We start from the raw sequence: 12,503 nt of genomic DNA, 5'->3' as shown, positions 1-12,503 counted from the left end.
ACTTTGTAGCGGACTTGTTTATTCTTAAAGAAAAAATTAAGTCATAGAACTGTCAGTATTGTACTAAAATTTTTCTCTTCTTTATCTACTATCTGCACAATCCAACAGCTGGACTGAAGCTCTCAATCTAACACTAAAACCTTCATCGTACAGTGGCTTATTTCCCATTTTTCTCCTGATTTTCCTGTAAAGATCTACTTACCAGTGGAGAATGTTACTCACATTCAATAGAAAGCAGCATTTTCAAGCCTACAAAGAATATAAATGTTTACTGACTTTTCCACTGTATGACCAAGCAAACAGGAATGATTTGTCCATGTCCAGAAAGGTCACTTGAACAAAAAAATTCAGTAATTATAGTGCAACTAATTTATAATCAGCAACACTGCCTATTATATGTTGTAGTCTTTGCCATCCAAACTTAAACCTAATGCAATGGATTTCATCAAAACTGTACACTGGGTCTATTCTATTAATATCTGGGTGTGCTTTATACAGAAGCCAATAGTGTGCACTGCAGGAAACTCACCTGATAAAGCTAAAGTGATACACATGGACAAATGTGGCCATTAGGAACTGACAGTCAAACCTGTCCATAATGCCTCCATGGCCTGGTATTGTATCTCCAAAGTCCTGAAATTCAAATAAAAATTTCTCAGTAAGGTCTTCAATTTACGTATTAGAGGTTTTAAAGCCAGTTTCTCTTTTTGAGCAATTAGATGCTGAACAAAAAAACGAAAAGAAAAAAATGTACGACAAATGGCAAACCAAGCTGGTTCCCCACCCCCACAACAAACACATGGTTATTAAATTGTTTTAAACAAGAGTAAATAAAAGTACAAAAAGTATTTACAAAATCCACAGTGCCCATTATTTTTTAAATGAAGTGGTCAATGGCTGTGCAATGATTACAGATTCTTCAATGCAAATGGAACATAGCAAAAAGTGACTGCTTGGATTATTGTATATGAAATAGAAGAGTTGTTTTATCTTGAATATCAATGCCTTGCAATCCATCAAAGTGATATGCCAACTCTCATTCTGGTGCTGTGTTGTTGCCAACAGTCACTAATCGAAATCGGAAGGGACATGGGATTACAACTCTATGAATAGAATAAGTCAGTTTCTTACAGAATTTGATGATGAGACAGTTAACATTAAAGATGTTAAATACATTTTACAGTTTCTAGGTACAAGAATACCGACAGACTCTTCTTTTTTCCGGTACAGAGGCAAATTTTATTGGTAAAAACCAGCATACCAGTATAAAGGAACCTCAAATAATCAACAAAAGTGATCGAAGTGCACACACAGTTTTGGTCAGTTACATTTTGCTACTAGTTAAAGTCAACACAAACAAAAGAAAATATTTTTTTTTAAAGTACAGTCCATTATATGCATGTACATAAATTGGCCTAGACCTTGGTCAACATGAGAGAACTAGTGAGGCTACTAATGGGATGATGCTATTCACAGGGAAAGAAAAACAACTTTAAATCACTGAACATATTTAATGTTGTAACAATGTGACTTGTTACTTAATCTCATTTAAAAGACTCCCAATCTTTTTTCTGCAACTGTTCATGACTGAACTATGTTTTTTTGTGTGTTTTAGAAATGCTATTTGTTTTAAGAAACAAAACACCACAATTTTGGCACTTCAGATACATAATCATTGTTATGCAATTGGTTTGACAACTAAACCCTGATATCTCAGGACCCGGTTATGTGGACGATTTATGACACAACCCAACGTAATTGAGATAACCGGGTCTGACTGTACTGACTTACATTATTCCTTGTAATGACGTAGACACCGAAGCAGGTGGTACTACTGAATATGCAATAAAATGTAAATTCAAGATATACAGGTATCTGCTGTGTTACATGATCTTGACTTCAGTGAATTTCACATTAATGCAATTTCATATGAACTATTTTTTAATTTTGTTGTTTTAGAAAAAAAGAAAATAATCAATGAAATTATATGTCTAAAAGAAATAAATCGGGATTCATAAACAGCTAAACTGAATGGTAATAAAATTCATTGTATTATGTATTTTATTTAAAAATTAAAGGCAGTGAAACCAATAATTTCAAGTTATGTGATTTCGAGTTATGTGACCACTTTTGGGAATGAAACTATCTTGCAAGTCGGGTGTTAGCTTTATAATAGGCAATGTTTATTAAAATAAATTATTTTATTAAAATCACTGGTTCAAAAGTTATACTAGATAGAATTCACTGATTTATATTTTCCCTTGCTGTGACTGTTCCACAAGTCACTGGGCATAACTATGGTATGTGACACAAATGTCTAGTCAGAGTGAATTTTCCTTTGCTGTTACCTTTACCTTAAGGCATGGGTACTAACTATGCTATGTGACACAGCTTCTAAACATTATATATCAAGTTGTACTCCAAACAAGGATAAAAGTCATATAATTACATTTTTTCTTGACATTTCGGCCTGGATATTATAGACTACACAAGTATACATTATATAATCAATGATAAAGGTTTATTCCATTATCTTCAGTCATAACTAAAGGTTTATTCCATTATCTTCAGTCATGACTAAAGGTTTATTCCATTATCTTCAGTCATAACTAAAGGTTTATTCCATTATCTTCAGTCATAACTATAGGTTTATTCCATTATCTTCAGTCATGACTAAAGGTTTATTCCATTATCTTCAGTCATGACTAAAGGTTTATTCCATTATCTTCAGTCATGACTAAAGGTTTATTCCATTATCTTCAGTCATAATCTGGTCAAGGATGCAACTTAAGATGGCCATATAATGAAAATGAAATTCGCATCCAAATTTCAGCATAAATTTTCAAAAACTAGCCAGGAAGAAAAAGAAATAAATGAAAAACAACATTCATTTGTAACTCAGTAAAGCATAAATGTACATTTTTATCCATAAAGACAATCATACATATGCTGGATTCAAAGAAATAAATATTGTCCCTTCAGATTACCATTACATATGCTGGACTCAAAGGAATAAATATTGTCCCTTTAGATTCACATTACATATGCTGGACTCAAAGGAATAAATATTGTCCCTTTAGATTCACATTACACATGCTGGGCTCAAAGCAATAAAAATATTGTCCCTTTAGATTACCATTACACATGCTGGACTCAAAGGAATAAATATTGTCCCTTTAGATTACCATTACACATGCTGGACTCAAAGCAATAAATATTGTCCCTTTAGATTACCATTACACATGCTGGATTCAAAGCAATAAATATTGTCCCTTTAGATTACCATTACACATGCTGGGCTCAAAGCGATAAATATTGTCCCTTTAGATTACCATTACACATACTGGGCTCAAAGCGATAAATACTGTCCCTTTAGATTACCATTACACATGCTGGATTCAAAGCAATAAATATTATCCCTTTAGATTACCATTACACATGCTGGACTCAAAGCAATAAATATTGTCCCTTTAGATTACCATTACACATGCTGGGCTCATAGCAATAAATATTGTCCCTTTAGATTACCATTACACATGCTGGGCTCATAGCAATAAATATTGTCCCTTTAGATTACCATTACACATGCTGGACTCAAAGCAATAAATATTGTCCCTTTAGATTACCATTACACATGCTGGGCTCATAGCAATAAATATTGTCCCTTTAGATTACCATTACACATGCTGGGCTCATAGCAATAAATATTGTCCCTTTAGGTTACCATTACATATGCTGGATGCAAAGAAAGCAATAAATATTGTCCCTTTAGATTACCATTACACATGCTGGATTCAAAGCAATAAATATTGTCCCTTTAGATTACCATTACACATGCTAGATTCAAAGCAATAAATATTATCCCTTTAGATTACCATTACACATGCTGGATTCAAAGCAATAAATACTGTCCCTTTAGATTACCATTACACATGCTGGACTCAAAGCAATAAATATTGTCCCTTTAGATTACCATTACACATGCTGGACTCAAAGCAATAAATATTGTCCCTTTAGATTACCATTACACATGCTAGGCTCATAGCAATAAATATTGTCCCTTTAGATTACCATTACACATGCTGGGCTCATAGCAATAAATATTGTCCCTTTAGATTACCATTACACATGCTGGGCTCACAGCAATAAATACTGTCCCTTTAGATTACCATTACACATGCTGGATTCAAAGCAATAAATATTGTCCCTTTTGATTACCATTACACATGCTAGATTCAAAGCAATAAATATTGTCCCTTTATATTATCATTACACATGCTGGATTCAAAGCAATAAATATTGTCCCCTTTAGATTGCCATTACATATGCTGGGCTCAAAGCAATAAATATTGCCCCTTTAGATTCACATATGTTGGACTCAAAGCAATAAATATTGTCCCTTTAGATTGCCATTACACATGCTGGATTCAAAGCAATAAATATTGCCCCTTTAGATTCACATAACATATGTTGGACTCAAAGCAATAAATATTGTCCCTTTAGATTACCATTACACATACTGGTTGTTGTTGTTGTTGTTGTGGGGTTTAACGCCATTTTTCAGCACATGATAGGCTATATATGGCGGCCAGTATTAATGGTGGAGGAAGAACCCGGGAAAACCCCAGAAAGAACCACCGACCCACAAGAAGCTACTGGCAAGCTTTCTCACATACCCATATTGGCTGAATCTTAGACTTTAACTGACGCAGGCAGAGGTGAGATGGCAGTGATCCGTAATGAAGAGCGCTTTAGACCACTCGGTACACATGCTGGACTCAAAGCAATAAATATTGTCCCTTTAGATTACCATTACACATGCTGGATGCAAAGCAATAACTATTGTCCCTTTAGATTCACATAACATATGTTGGACTCAAAGCAACAAATTCTGCAAGAAATGCATGACCCCAAGGCCTGGCAGTATCCCTGAAGATGGCCAAAAGTAGTACAGGTAAGACCTTAATAAATCTGAAAGAAAACGTTTCATGATTTTGTTAGCAATTCAAAAATAAAAAATATTCTTGTATACATACTATAAAACAAAAATTTACTTTAAAATAAAAGATATCTGAAACTGTAACCTACCTTAATTTTAAATGCTCTTTTGAAACCACTGGCAAAGAATCCACCAAATGGACCAATGACAGAGGCAAAGATTGACATAAGGATGGAATGCAACATGAAAGGATACAGGTGGATAGTCCTCCATGGGATTCTCACCTGGAAAAAATAATCAAATATGTTCATACAAGTGTTTCTCCATTTAGGCAAAATCAGACATCTTTAACAAGCATTAGAGAAATATTTTCTATTTCCTTAATAAAATTCTTGAGTAAAAGGACATTTGTTCATGTGGATTCATTCTTTCATTTTCTCCCCTCCGTTATAGTTCTCAGAAAATGCGAGAACTGCTTGATACACTGAATGACTTCAACTTTTCTTTTAAATCCGACCTAGCTCCATCAAAGTTCATGTCAAGAAAAAGTAAATGAGGAAATTCTCAAATATAAAAATAACAGTAAGTAAACTTGAACAGACAAAGCAACAATGTGAGTACAACTGGATCAGAACTTTAGAACTTTGCACAAAATGCACCATAACTCCATAAAAATTGGCCTTTGATGCAAGACTGAATACTAAGATCATTTCCCTATTAGTGTGTGTGTATATATATATATATATATATATATATATATATATATATATATATATATATATATATATACATACATATATATATATATATATATATATATATATATATATATATATATATATATATATACACACACACACACACATGAAGACAGAGAAGGAGAGAAAATGTCAAATATACACCAAATAGAATGGAAATGCTAACCCTGGATTTCTATTGGCAAATGCTTGATAATATTAACAGAATTTTATAAATACAAATAAATAACATTATCATACAGGTTAGAGAATTTTTAATTCATACTCTACAAAGATTTAACCCAGGTACATGGGTAAATGGTATTCACTGCCTTGCCTGCACATATCAACTCCTATACCATCTCGACCATGCACAAATGACCAAACAATGATGCTACAAATTTAGTGGTATAGACACTGCACATAACAGACACGCCCACATGTTAACCAGGTACTTATTTCTTGCCTAAGTACAAGTCATTCTGGAGTCCTAAGACAGTACTCAAGATATATAAAATAAATTATAGAGAATTAGAAATATGAACCAAACAAAACGGAAAGTGCCATATCTTATCGAATGTTATTTACTTGCATTTCTAAACTTCTGTTAATATTATCAAGCATTCTCCTGTAAACCAAAAGGGAAACAAAAGTCATTTGAACAATACCTAAGATACAGAAGGTCATTTTAAAGATCCAGGGGAACCAGTGAGGAAAACATGGAAAATCATGTTCTTTAAAAATCAAACCCTATGCAAAGTATAAAACTGATGAATGGAACTCATCAATAAAATTTGTAAAACAACAATGAAATTAAACTTTTGTTTGGTGAAAGCAAATTTTATAAATGATTTTTCTCCAAGAATACCTACCCACTTGCATTAATATTTAGAATGTAAGCCCTCTACCTCCTGAATCCAGCCCTACTGAAGGACAAATGGAGTGCAATGGTATAACTATTAGCATGTCCACACAAAATGTTAAAGCGGGTCATCATACTCTAAAATGTTGGGAACCATTGGTATATAAAAAAGGGCAATAACTCTTGCCTAGTTCCTTCCCATTTTTAATCTGAGAATTACTAATGAAGATGATTGCATAGCAGGATGGTTGGGAGGGGTCTTCAAGTAATGGGATCAGGTAAGAATTCTTGAATAAACATACTTTACAATAAAATGTGCATTCTCCTTGAAATACATTCCCTGATCACATTAACATTAGGAGAATAGGTAACATGTGGAGTGAATGCTAAGCATCCAACCTACATTTTGGGTAACATTTTAGGGAAGAAAGTCTGGATTCAATATGTGAATGATAAACCATTCTCCTGCTTAAAGCAACAGTGCCAATGGTCGCGTGATTTCTGACTGTTCTATCAGGTTAAGAAAGGATTAATGAAATTGTACCATCAAAATTCACTGGCCAATCCATCAAAGCTAAATCCCTGAGATAAAAACTTTAGAAGATTTAGTCTGTTTGACATCCAACAGCTTTTATAAAGTTTCAGATTGAAACACTGCATTCAAACATGAGGCTTGCAAAGATCACTAATTTCATGAGCTAAAATACTCATGATGCAATTTTGATCTTTTGAGACATTTGAGTATGCCAAGCTTATGCATTTAAGCCATGAAGACAGACAGGTCTTGAGAGGTGATATCCTGCTTTTAGCCATGAAGACAGACAGGTCTTGAGAGGTGATATCCTGCTTTTAGCCATGAAGACAGACAGGTCTTGAGAGGTGATATCCTGCTTCTAGCCATGAAGACAGACAGGTCTTGAGAGGTGATATCCTGCTTCTAGCCATGAAGACAGACAGGTCTTGAGAGGTGATATCCTGCTTTTAGCCATAAAGACAGACAGGTCTTGAGAGGTGATATCCTGCTTCTAGCCATGAAGACAGGTCTTGAGAGGTAATATCCTGCTTCTAGCCAAATATCCTGCTTCTAGCCATGAAGGCAGTCTTGAGAGGTAATATCCTGCTTTTCTGCCTTCACAGGGAGAAAGAGTAATTTGCAGTTACTAAAACTTGTCTCTGTGCACTTGCACTTCACACAGTGCTTGAAAGCAGTGGCGCTAATCTTGACTTATCTACAGATGAGAGGGTGCATATGATTATTCTCTGATTGCCAAATCACAGTAACTTCTTGACTGGCTGAGTTATGAGAATCACTTAAATGTCCGATGTGAACTTAAGATAGTTCGGGGTAGACTTAACAGGCATGTAACTCACTCACCCTGCAAGACTGAGATTGGTGATAAACTCCATCCCCTGGCAGACAAAACATTAGGAGTAGCAAAGATCACTAGAAAACCAAGATGATTAAATAATGATAGACGAATGTTTTTGCCTTTGAGGAGAATAGTATTTACCACAAGTTTCTGTAGGAGACTGTCTGGATACACTGCTTAAAAATCCAGATCTCTCTCTGATGCACACACACACAGCCTGTTGCCAAAGAGGCTGCTGACCAGAATGGGACGATGATTCAATCCATCATTTTTGTGAGGATCAAGGGACTTCTTTTTGCCCTATCAAAGAATAATACTTACCATATGTTTTTGGAGGAGACTGTCCAGATACACTGCTGTTGTGTGTTGCCATAGAGCAGCGGTTATTAGTTTACTTGACTGGGTCACTTTGCTGTTTTGATTGAGTTGCCAAGATCAACCTTAATAATATGAACTTTCCCACCCAAGTGGTTTTTTATTTGATGGGTGGCAAGGCCAACACCACACACCTAATCTGAGTATCTGCCCACAAAGGTAAAGAACTTCTACCATAGGGGATGCCAACCAGAACAGAGTGAAGATATAATCTATAATTTTGGTGAAGACGCAAAGGATGAATATAAGACCAAAGGCAAACTGAAGATAAAAAACTTACACAACACTGGGTAAATAGGGCCATGAAAGAAATCATCTGTTAGATTGAGACCAATTGCATAATAAACAAGGACAGAGGTAGTTCCTCAGCTGCCTGCCTTCAAATTTCTTCAATTTTGCACCTAAACAGTAACAGTGAGCCAATCTGAGTCATCCTTAAAGCCAGGGCATGAAGTGGTTTTGGCAAATAAACATTCTTCACATCCTTAAAGCCAGGGCATGAAGTGGTTTTGGCAAATAAACAACCTTAAAGCCAGGGCATTAAGTGGTTTTGGGAAATAAACATCCTTAAAGCCAGGGCATGAAGTGGTCTTGGCAAAGAAACATTCATCACAAGAAGTCAAGATTGGCAGAGGCAGTTAATGTATTAGCCACTGTATGCAGTTCTCATGATGATGATCCAATTCGGTCTGTCGACTCCAAGGCTGATTTATCAAGCAATTTGAAAGTATCCAATTTGGTCTGTTGACTCCAAGGCTGATTTATCAAACAATTTGAAAGTATCCAATTCGGTCTGTCAACTCCAAGGCTGATTTATCAAGCAATTTGAAAGTGTCCAATGAGGCCAGATCAAGCATCGCTGATGTGGAAACCATCTTTCGAACCAACTTTGCTGTGGTGATAAACACATTCTTATCCCCTTTATAAAAGGGTGGGGCAAATATGTTAACCATCATTATATTCTTATCCAATGTCAGGAGCAATATGGTAGGCAGTGGAAGGTGTTCCAGAATCAGTGCAACAGAAAGTTGGCTGGTACCTGCCATTGTGAAAAGAAAGCTTTAGTATACCCCAGGTCACAGATATGTCTGGACAGCCACTGTTAATCTCCTCAAGTTTTGATGATCAGGAAAGTAGACAGCAAGATGGAGATTCATCCTCATCAGTGATGATGACTGATGCTTTGACTTTATAGTTATGCACAGTGGTAGGTGATGGATGGCATTCCAAAGCAGGTAACATCCAATCTATCTTAATGGCAGCCTTAAAACTAAACTCTGTCTTCTCCATGGTGAGGTTGGAGAAGGGCTGTTGCCCAGAAGTATCTTCACACTCAAAGTGTGAATACTCCTGGTCCTTGTCTGCTTCTATTTTGGGAAAAACCATACCTTGTGGTAACAATGTCGCAATACCATCATCACTAAATAACCACTGTTAATGCTCTGTAGGAAAACTGGGAAAATCCCACTAAGCCAAGTGATTTTCTTGCACCTGGGCAGACAACTGAGTAGCCAGGAGATAAAAAGATCCATTTGTTAGATGTGCAGACTAATCCACTTTTGGTACCATTTATGCTCAAAGGCCATGATCTACATGTGCAACCATCAACTTGGTTATACAAAGAGAGCTTTCCCTAAGACTGTTGTAATGAAGTCCAGGTTGGACTGGCAGGACAGCTGGTATGGCTCTGGATGGCGATATGGTACTACATTGCTGGATCCACAGGATCGGAAAAATACCCCATTTGCCCAGTGTTACTGGCCTCATGGCCAAGATCATACTTGCAGGTGGACTTATGCCCACTGGGCTGACTAAAAATGGGTGAACAGTTCCCAACTGTATCTAAATTATCTATGGGAGCATGGAAACATAAGTAAAATTTGGCCAGAAGTCAGGAATCATGTTAATGTCTCCTGCATCAGTGGATACAAATGTTGCTGAAAGGCTGGTGTATTCAACTATGACTGCAGCATATCTGCACTGGTCTCACCCAAATCTGCCAATGCTGTAGCGGTGGAACAGTCATCCTTCTCGTTCTAGGTGGGGATGGGGTGGGCTTTACCCTGTAACATCCCGCACAAGGCTCAAAAATGATTATGTATTCAGATGAATACTTCGTACATCCATATTGGTCTTATGTGCTTTTCCCCTCTTCTGTTTGCTTTTTGCTGATTTTTGCAAAATGGTGAACCAGGTGTCCTTGGAGAACAAATTTCTTTAGCTACAAATTAAAGAATATGTATAATTGGTAAACACTAAGCAGACAGCTTGTGCATGTCTTCAAATGCTTTATATTTCTTGCATTTACTGCATCTAGAGGGTATGTGTCTGAAGAAAAAAATTATAGAAAGAATAAATTAACATGTCATTTTTAAGAATTAAAAAAAGTCCACTCATTATAAACAGAATGCATATAGACAGCAAGTGCAAACACTTGAAAGTCAACATGCATCAGCGATAGTGTATTGTACCAGTTAGTGTGAACCCACAAAATTGATCAATTTAAAAAATAACAACCCAATGTTTAAAAAAAAGGTATACCACCCATTTATGAATCAATACTAATCCCCAAAAATCCAAAATTTGGAATGGATGGTTTGAATTTCACACAAAAAGACTTGGATTTAATGGGAGGCTTATTCTGCAAAATGTTGTGTAAAAAAGTGAAGCTTAAAAATGGTGACTCCTATTGGTGTCCAAAAAAGGTAATGAGCAAGAGTTATTGCCCTTTGTCTATACAACACAGAAAAGAAGAAATTTTTATCTTTTAATATCACTGGATTTCTGAGACTTTTATTCCAATGTTAAGGTGATCAGAGAACGTAATCAGAGGAGAAATTCTATATGATGGCTTTCTCAAGAAAAAGAAGGAGTTTAATAATATTTATTTTGAGAGGAAACCAGTTAATCTTGAAGAATAATACCAATGTTATAAGAACAGTAAATTCAGAAATAAAAGTGACACGTTTTCCTGTATATCAAATAATTAAGTATATCAATGTTTTCTCTTTAGATAAATTTTTAGAATATTTTTATATTAAATTTCACAAATATATGCTCACCACATAATTTTTTGAGAAATATCTTCAGATGTTGTTGAGAATTGTATTACATATTTTGGCAATGCACAGACAAACAGACGGACAGGATAAAGACAAATGCCACATTCTGCAACAGTAAGATTTTCTCCATTTCAGTCTCTTTTTAGCTACAATGAAAAGGGCTGTATGCCAACATGTGGGTTCACCTTTCAATCCACTGCTATTTATGGGATATAAATCTGATAGAGATTATGAAAATGGACAGCAGAAATACAAGACATCTTCCAACAAGCTATGGTTACACATGAATAAATTCTACTGTTATTTTGGTTTGAAATGAAGTTATCTGCAAATAATTTAATTTTAATTTTTGGGTGTAATACTACAAAAACAAACAGCAATATATTACTCATTTGCAAAATAAACAATGTGGCAGGCAAAGTAGACATGACTGAATACATTAGAACTGACAAGATCATAATCCTCCAGTATAAAGACCATACAAAAAATGCATTTGTTTTAATTTCATTACTTCATGAGTACTTCTACATGATGTCTCACTGTATTCAAATTATAAATTCCTAGCAGACATCCACATATTTATCAAATTTATACATCACTGGCCCTTCATCCACAATCCCCAAACACATTAAAACAACGGGTATCACCGGCCCATCACCCTCATCCCCAAACACAATAAAAATAACAAGTATCAGTGGTCCATCACCCTCATCCACAAACACATTAAAACAACAAGTATCAGTAGTCCATCACCCTCATCCACAAACACTGGCCCATCACATTCATTCCCAAACATGCCAAAATAAAAATTATCAATGGTCCCTCACCCTCATACCCAAACACATCAAAATAACCAAAGGCATAAAAAAAAATGAACACTGAATGCAAACAATTAAAGACATACGAAAGCAAAAAATCCCTGTAGAGTGTGTGGCAGCTGATATTCTGTAAGGATAAAGACAGGATTTTTCTCACATTCCGTTGTCAACAGATTCTTCACCTCATCATAGCTGATAGGGCATACCAGGGAGTCGTATGATGCCAGCCAGTACGAAAACTGTAATGAATTGAATGCATGTTTTAATCATGATTTGTATTTTTTAAAGATAACAATTATTAACAAGCAAAATTTTCATTGATTTTCATGTAAAAACAATT

At 35.4% G+C, this 12,503-nt stretch overlaps 1 protein-coding gene across 1 annotated transcript in view; it reads right to left on the bottom strand.

The window, feature by feature from the left end:
- The window catches only part of LOC149806292 (phosphatidate cytidylyltransferase, photoreceptor-specific-like), a 55,939-nt gene that overhangs the window by 11,019 nt on the left and 32,417 nt on the right, over positions 1-12,503 (bottom strand). The window contains exons 8-10 of the mRNA XM_089951236.1: positions 12,250-12,402; positions 5,089-5,223; positions 530-633 (exon numbers count right to left, since the gene is read on the bottom strand). Of these exons, the coding sequence (XP_089807362.1) occupies positions 530-633; positions 5,089-5,223; positions 12,250-12,402 (392 nt within the window). The remainder of the gene's footprint in view (positions 1-529; positions 634-5,088; positions 5,224-12,249; positions 12,403-12,503) is intronic.

This window comes from Sinohyriopsis cumingii, chromosome 2 (genome assembly GCF_028554795.1).
Source record: "Sinohyriopsis cumingii isolate HCF-2022 chromosome 2, ASM2855479v2, whole genome shotgun sequence".
Classification (NCBI taxonomy): Eukaryota; Metazoa; Mollusca; class Bivalvia; order Unionida; family Unionidae; genus Sinohyriopsis; species Sinohyriopsis cumingii.
The sequence above is the reverse complement of the archived record's forward strand: the minus strand, read 5'-3'. Positions and strand labels throughout refer to the sequence as shown.